Here is an 8,573-nt window from a genome sequence, read left to right on the forward strand (position 1 = left end):
GGTTAGGTTTGGACTATTAAATTCAATTTAACTAAAATCTAGTGGGACTTAGACTACTTCCACCCCTAACCATTCAAACTTTAGAATCCAAATTTAGTTTTACTTTTAGCATTCATACAACAAAATTATCAACACGAATCTGAATTGCATGTTATAGTATAAGCATGCCGTAAATGATCTCAGCTATTAAATTGAGATCAGACGGCTCAAATTATTCAATAACAAAATCATCTTCAAACAATCTCGGTCATTAATTTGAGATCAGACAGTTGAAATGCAACACAATAAATGCACCAAATCCGAATGAACACCTGAGAATTCCCCTTAATAAAAAAAATTGAACATAGAATGAGAAATGGCCTTTATTGAGACAACAACATAACCTTAATTTCATACGCCCCTTAAACCAATAACCTTAATTGAGTTATCCAAAGAAAGAAAAAAAAACCTTTATTGAGTTCAACAACATAAACCCTAATTTCAAACTAAAATTCACGAAGAACAAGTAGCCCAATTGGTAGAACAAACAGGAATAGAAAACCCATTTCGAAATAATTGAATATAAGAGTTGAAAAACGAAAAGCATGAAGTGGGTAAGATTAAAATTTGTTGGTTTGAAAATAGAGAGAAAAAACTTACAGGGTCAAGAACATTGGGTTGAGGGCCATAATCAGCGGTTAAGAGAAAATAGGAAGCGGTGATAGTTGCGACAATGGTTAACCTTTTCAGAAGCTTGTCGGTTTTTGGATTGATTAAACTCATGATAGATGATTCCTCACACACTCTATGAATATGAATGAATGCGATCTTCACTTCACTTCACCCACTGCTCTTAGTTCTTATTTTTTGTGTATGGTTGGTTGGGGTTCAAGATGCCATTTGTTACAGTTTTTTCTTACAATAGCCATTTTTTTTTCACTTTTAAAAGTTTTGGTAGGTTTGTTACAAATTTTAAAATGATTAAATATTAAAATAATCTAAATATTGATTAAAACAATAAGATTTTCTTAGTAGTTTTTCAAAATAAATTTTTGTTATAATTCTTTAAATGATATCTAATATGATATCAAAATCACTTTTAGTTATTATATATAAAAAAAGGCCCAAACTAATTTTTGTTAGGTCTTTTCATAAAATAATAATAATTAACTTCAATCATTTGGGTATTAGAGACGTTGTATGATTCATTTCTTCTTATGTGCATGGGAATCAATGGTAAAATCTCTTCATTTTAAATTTATTTTGGACAAAACCTCTTCAAAGTTGATATAAAGTTCATGTAATAGTTCTTTTAGAACTTCTAGTGACAGTTCAATCTATGGTGGTAATATTCGTAATTTTAAAAGTATAATCGTCAAAGATTTTTACAATATAGTTAGTTAACTTTTGTTTTGTTGTTTGTGTTGAGCTTCGGGAGTTAAGACTCGGTAGCTGCATGATCTTACTCGAGTTGAATTCGAATTAGACTTTAATGTAGTGGACAACATGGTTAATTCATGATCCACATTAAATTTGCATCTTCAACCTTTTTTTGGTAGGTTTTTTTTTCTTTCATATTTTTAGAAGGCTAATGGTCGTGTCGATTATCTAGCCAATTTAGATCATTCAATCTAGTCTTTCAATTGGACTCTTGTGCACGATTAGTTTCATTCTTTAAAACTTATTTTAGCCTATGATGTAAGGGGGCTTATCTACCTCACTTAGTTTCATAATTTTATTTCATTTTCATCCAAAAAAATTTATACTATAAACAATGTTATCCTCTTTCCTTAATTTTTGTTTATAAAATATAAAACATTGTATAATATGGTATTGTATTTTCAAAAATAATATTAATATTATGTAAATTAATTTTATTTGTAGAAAAATGTTAAGACAAAAAAAAAAAAGACTATTTGTTATGTTTAAATAGTTGATTCTATAATTTTAGGGATGTAAAGGAATTTTCACAATCACAATACTTGTCATTCAATATCTGCATTATTTAATAAAAATATAATTTGTATTTATCTTATATTTTTCACGATTGTTCGTCAATCAAAATTTAACAGAATTTGTGATATCGATTGATATCTTAAAATATCCACGAGCACCTTATTTAAAAAAAATATATTTTTGTATAAATCATTTTGTGGTGATTAATCTTGAGCATAATTGAAGGCATTTGCACTATTTGAGTTGAAGACGAGAAGCTGAAAAAGAATGTCGACAAATAGAACATATAGAACATAGTGTGTGGTCAACAATATGGTGACATGTGCAAATTGAAAGGTCACAAAATATATTTTTTTTATTGGACATTTCTCTTTCATTATCGTTTTAGAGTTCATTTGATGAATACGATAAAAAATAAACTATCATATCATGTATCGGTTTAGTGTTTAATGAATTGATATGATAATACATTAATCTAGAACATTATTCAATTTTGCCTCTAGTTAAAATTCTTATCATCAATATGAGTTAAGTCAACAACCAATAAGATACGATCTCAACTACCCATGAAAAATATAATTTAAAATAAAAAATTAAAATATAAATAAAAACATTAGAATTTTTGTTAATTATAATTTAAAAAGATGTGTGATCTTACCAAACAAATAAAATAATTATTTGGTTACCAATTATTTTTTTAATTGAAATTGTTTATTTAGTTTTAATGTACTTTTTAAAAATAAAATCATTTTATCGCTTATTTAATTATTTTTGTTAATTTATAATATTTAAAAATATCGTAAGTTAGGTTTAAAAAAATCCCATGTAATTGTTTAAAAATATTTTTATTATTTTAATAAGACATATATTATATAATATCATAATAAAATGTATATTAAAAATATTATTAGATAAAATAATTTTATTATGTATACATTAAACACTTGATAATATAGTAGTTATCTAATCTCTATCTCATCATATTTTTACCTAGTTTTATATTCCGTTATATATCCTGTGCATCAAATGATCACTTAGGGTTGATCCAAGATATTATAAACTAAAAAAAGATTATTACATCGCGGGTGTATATTAGAAAAAAGAGACCAGCTAATTTTTTTTTTCCAACGAAGAAACAAGCGATAAGGACTAATATTGAATGGGCTAGATGGGTAAATGTGGCCCATGAAAACTCGTTAGGCCCATACCCATGGTTCAGCCTTATAAGCCACTTTCATCAGAAAACCCTTAACCCTTGGAATCGATTTTGCAGCCGCGCCCCAATCTCGTTTCTCACTTCTTCCCTCCGAGCCACCCAAAATGGTTCTCTTTCTCTCCTTGTTATTGATTTGTTGAATTTTACGATTATTATGTCTATTGATTATTGATGTGTTTGTTGTTTGTGTAATGTTGTTTTACAGACTAAGAGAACCAAGAAGGCCGGTATTGTTGGCAAATACGGTACGTTTTATCATACTTTTACTTTTTCAACATTTTAGGGTTTTTTCATTTTTGTATTAAAAATCTTCTGCTTGTTGTTGTGATTATTTTTTTTAGATCTGTTTCTCAAATATTCAGAGCTTTGATTATCAGATAGACATATTTTTTATTCAATTCAGTACTGTGTTATAATTTGTTCTTAATTAAAATCTTAGTGAGTTATGATCCGTATATACTTTCAATTAAGGTTTTGTTTGGATTAACTACTAATTTTCATGCTAGTTTTAGTTTATATGTTGATCTTTAAATAAAAGAGCTTTTCCGTCTGTATAAGATGGAGTAAGAGCTTGTGTGAAAATTGAGGAAGCGAAGTCAAGTTTAGTTTGTCTTTGTTACAACTTTTTTCTTATAATAGCTATTTAAAAAAATATAATACTAGCTTTTAAAAGTTTATTTTGTTTGTTACAGCTTTAATGAAAATATGAAAAGTAATCTAATAACTGATTTCTTGTAAAGCTGTTTTTGTAGAATTTAAAAAAAATCCAATTTTTATAACTGAAAACAAGTAATTTTTACTCCAACAGACAAAGCTCAACATTGCTTCTCATTTTCTTAAAAATCTCTAAAAGATAATTCCGAATTATAGAATACCAAAATCACTAATTTTATTATCTATTACACATGTACAAATTTAATGGGAAGCTGATTTTTGTTAAATAATCAGAAATATATTGCTGATATATTTATTTTGTATTGTTTAGTGCCTGTTCAGATATCAAAATGTGTTTTTGAATCAATGTACCGTTTGTTTACTTTGAAAGAGTGATTTGTCGCATTTATGTTATTTTCTGTGTGTTGTAAATGGTGTTAACTTATTCTTATGCTTTCAAATTTCAGGCACACGATATGGTGCCAGTTTAAGGAAGCAGATTAAGAAGATGGAAGTCAGTCAGCACAGTAAATTCTTCTGCGAGTTCTGTGGAAAGGTAATCTTTTTATCTTTGTGATGATTTTATTGGTCCGGGTTGACTGTGGCCTAAGATCTCTCGTTAATGATATGTTGTCAATACAGTATGCTGTTAAGAGGAAGGCTGTTGGTATCTGGGGCTGCAAAGATTGTGGAAAGGTGAAAGCTGGTGGTGCATACACATTGAAGTAAGATTGTTTCTCTGAAATCTGTTTTTTCTGCTTGATTGTTTTATGTCTACGATGGTTAATGTTTTTATTTGTTTGAATGACAGTACTGCCAGTGCTGTAACTGTGCGAAGCACCATCCGAAGGCTGAGGGAGCAGACCGAGAGTTAGACAACCAGTTTACATTATTCTCATTTTGTTTTCTAAGTCATTGCAGAAACTTTTGTACTTTTTAAATATTATTATATTTGATTTGGTTGATAGTTGACGGAGAACAGAATTTTGCCAGGTTTTTGTCAAGTGTATCAGTGATGCTTCTTTAGATTATTGAATGCTATCTAATTTTGTGGTTTTGCTTCAAACAGTGATTGGATTGGTTTGTCTTTTTCGTTTTGATTTGATAATTGTTATGAAATGTGCAAAAGAAACATAGACGGCAGCAGAACAAGGTCTACCAAAGTGGGTTATTAAATGTTATGAAATAGTTATGGGTTACAAACATAGACAGTAGCAGAAATCCGAAGTGTGTATGAATAGCCCTCTTTATATTTTATTTTGGGTGTTTAGTTTGCTTAAGTAGGCTCGTAATTGGTTGTTGATGGCCGGGCTTAATCACGTAGTTCATCCATTGTTCTCTTCACGCCCTGTTTGACACATTTTTGCACAGCCTTGACAGTACATAGGCATTTTTGTTAGATGCTCTGTACTACATTTGAGAAATATCAGAAGGATGCATTATGCATAAGCATATGGCCAGAATCCTACTCACTGATACTGATAGCAATAGGTGTTGTATCACTGTTGCTGATGGTTTACTTAGGTGTTATATCAGCGTTGCTTCATGAAAAGTATTTAGGATTTAATATTTTTAAAATTCAAATATATAATTTTTTTAAATCAATTGAAATAGAAATAATACATAATATAAATTATATTAATTTAGTAATGTCAAATTAAAATTAAAAAAATTCGTTTTAAATTTTATATTAAAATTTGTTTTATATCTCATTAAAATTGGCCTCAGCCCTTCATAAAGCAAATTAACAAATAGTGCTTGCATTATAATTAAATAATACTAAGAAAATATTGCTTATTTGCTATTTTTGAATAGTTTTTTAAATTTAAAAACAAAACATCTCTTTAAAGAGATAGTGAAGAAAAGACAACCTAATTTATCTTATTTTCGAACTTGGGGTTGTCTGATTTGTATTCACTAGGTATCAAGTAAAAAAAAGCCTACAGACTTTATGAACTAAATGGGAAAGTGATTACAGAGTCAAATACTATTGATTTTCTATGAAAATAAATTCCATTTCAATCGAGAAATAGTGGAGGCAGCGAACCAAGTCACATTCATGTGGCAAGAAGCACTGAAAGCAGTAAAGGATTAGGGATCTGAATATACGATTTATTTTTTAGGGAAACATCAAATCATCATTGATTGTAGATTTATGGCAAGAAGTTATAAACGAATGGATTCTCTAGAGTATAACATGACATGACAATTAGTAGACTTGCCTCCTAGTTGTAACCCAATAGGTTGTAAATGGATTTTGAAAAAAACGTTAAAACTCGATGGAAATGTTGATAAATACAAAGATAGCCATGTAGCCAAATGTTTTAGACAAAGAGAAAAATATAGATTTATTCGACACTTTTTCACCGGTCACTAGAATAACATCCATTAGGGTACTCATTTCACTAGCAGCTATTCATAATTTGGTGATACACCAAATGGATGTCAAAACAATTAATTTGAATGGTGACCTGAAGGTTTTGTAATTCATGGACAAGAAGATAAGATATGTAAGTTAGATAAATCTTTGTATAGTCTTATACAAACTCCTAAACAATGGCATGAAAAGTTTGATAACTTGATTATATCGAATGAATTTAAAGTGAATGAAAGTGACAAATGTATTTATTACAAATCTGAAAATGACATTTGCGCTATCATATTTCTCTATGTAGATGACTTACTCATATTTGGTTCAAACATTCATGCTGTAAATATTGTGAAATCATTGTTGTGTAACAACTTTGATATGAAAGACCTCAGAGAAACGAGTGTAATCGTTGGAATCAAGATTACTAGGTCAGAAAAGATCCTAAAGAAATACAAATACTTTGACTGTAAACCTACTTGCACATCATATGATCCAAGTGTGAAACTTTTCAAGAAAACTGGTGAATGTGTTAGACAAATTGAATATGCGAGTATAATTGGCAGCCTCAGGTATGCCATTGACTGTACTAGACCCGATATTGCTTGTGACGTTGTACTATTGTGTAAGTTTACTAGTAGATCTAGTATGGAGCATTGACACGCTATCGAAAGAGTAACGAGATACCTAAAAAGGATCACGAGTCTCAAATTACATTATCAAAGATTTTCGGTCATCCTTGAAGGATACAATGATGCTGATTGGAACATTTTATGAGATGATTCCAAAGCAACCAATGACTATAGTTTAGTATAGCTAGTGGTGTTGTATCTTGGAAATCAAAGAACATACGATATTGGCTCAGTCTTCAATGGAATTTGAAATGATTGCACTAGCTATGACTAGTGAATAAGCGAGCTGATTAAGATGCTTGCTAGCTGAGATACCTTTATGGGATAAACCTATGTCAGATGTGTTGATCCATTTCGACTATTGCAAAGATTGAGAATCGTTATTACAACGATAAGAGACGACAAATACGTCGTAAGCACAATACTGTTAAAAATTTCATTTCTAAATGAGCTGTTATAGTGGATCATGTATGCAGTGTTGAGAATTTAACGAATCATTTGATGAAAGGATTAGTTAAAGACAAAGTCCTAAATACATCCAAAAGGATGAAACTAATACCTATAAAGTCACTCAAGATGGTAACCCGACCTAAAAGACTGGAGATCCCAAGAATTAGGTTCAATGGGTAATAACAAGTTGTGAAGTGATATGAGATGAACATGCTATTATAAATTTGAGAAGCAAGATTCCTGAAGCGATGATAGAAATAGGTAATGTAAACTCTTAATGAGATCTATACTTTATGTGGAGTGGAATACCTAGCTACAGGAGTACTCTTGATAGACTCATCTATGTGAATGTGGAAGAGGGGCAACTTCCTACGGAATTTTGAGACAAAATTTCTAGAGTGTTCACTATACTGGGATAAATGTGCATGGTGATTAATACACGTGCTTTTGAGAATACACCCTATGAAAAGGTTGTGTATGAGTTTGATGTTAGAGATAAAGTTTAAGACTACGAGTCCCTCTTGTTGAAGTTGGATCTCACTTACTATGCAAAGGTTCAAGTCAAGAGACACCTCTACTTAAGCACAATCTTATAGAAACAATTGATGCTACTTCAGAAACACTTTTTTAAATTCAAGTCGGGGCTTGTTGGAACTTAAAGTATGTTAATGTGTGAAGTTAAAAGTTGTTGAAGTCCCATATTGGAAAACTCTCATGTTTTGAGTAGTTTTCAACTCTATAAATACTAAAGTCTCACATTGGATAGAAAACATATGTGAGTTTGCTTTCATCACTATGAGTTTCAAACTCTTGCAATAAGAACACCAAAGTTGGATGCATTTATCAATTTTCTCTTTTCTCCCTCTTCTATTTTGCTCGACTTATTTTTGAACCACATCTCCCTTTTCTATTTGTGCCTTCGATATTTATGAGCTATTTTGTACCATTGTCCCTTTGATTTTTAGAGTGGTTGTTGTGTCGTAGTCGCTTCGATTTTTAGAGCGGTTGTTATGCCGTAGTTCTGTTGATTTTTGAGTGATCCTAATACCACTATCTTTTCGGAGATATTTTTATGCCGTAGTTCTGTCAATTTTTTAGTGGTCCTAATACCACTATGATCGGTTTTTGTGTCGTAATCTTTTAAAACGGTTTTTGTGTCATAGTCTTTTAGAGAACTTTTGTGTCATAATACCATATTGTGAGTGACGTTAATCGTCATATTGAGAGTGAATTTTGATGTAGCTAAATATCACTAGAAGGGGGGGGGGGGTTGAATAGGGATTTTGCTGTTAAAAATAAATTCTAAGTGTTTTTAAAA

General features: G+C 30.3%; 2 protein-coding genes across 2 annotated transcripts in view; one reads left to right on the forward strand and one right to left on the reverse strand.

Moving 5' to 3' along the window:
* Window positions 1-890, reverse strand: part of LOC101511395 (uncharacterized) — a 3,114-nt gene extending 2,224 nt beyond the window's left edge. Inside the window, exon 1 of the mRNA XM_004510741.4 lies at window positions 640-890. Coding sequence (XP_004510798.1) covers window positions 640-762 — 123 coding nt within the window. The 5' untranslated portion in view covers window positions 763-890. The remainder of the gene's footprint in view (window positions 1-639) is intronic.
* A 2,229-nt stretch (window positions 891-3,119) lies between these two features.
* Window positions 3,120-4,871, forward strand: LOC101511088 (large ribosomal subunit protein eL43). Its single transcript, XM_004510740.4, has 5 exons — window positions 3,120-3,258; window positions 3,357-3,396; window positions 4,273-4,361; window positions 4,448-4,530; window positions 4,617-4,871. The coding sequence occupies exons 1-5, from the start codon at window positions 3,256-3,258 to the stop codon at window positions 4,678-4,680; spliced, it is 279 nt and encodes a 92-aa protein (XP_004510797.1). The 5' UTR covers window positions 3,120-3,255; the 3' UTR covers window positions 4,681-4,871.
* Window positions 4,872-8,573: the final 3,702 nt, after the last annotated feature.

This window comes from Cicer arietinum, chromosome 7, assembly GCF_000331145.2.
Source record: "Cicer arietinum cultivar CDC Frontier isolate Library 1 chromosome 7, Cicar.CDCFrontier_v2.0, whole genome shotgun sequence".
NCBI lineage: Eukaryota > Viridiplantae > Streptophyta > Magnoliopsida > Fabales > Fabaceae > Cicer > Cicer arietinum.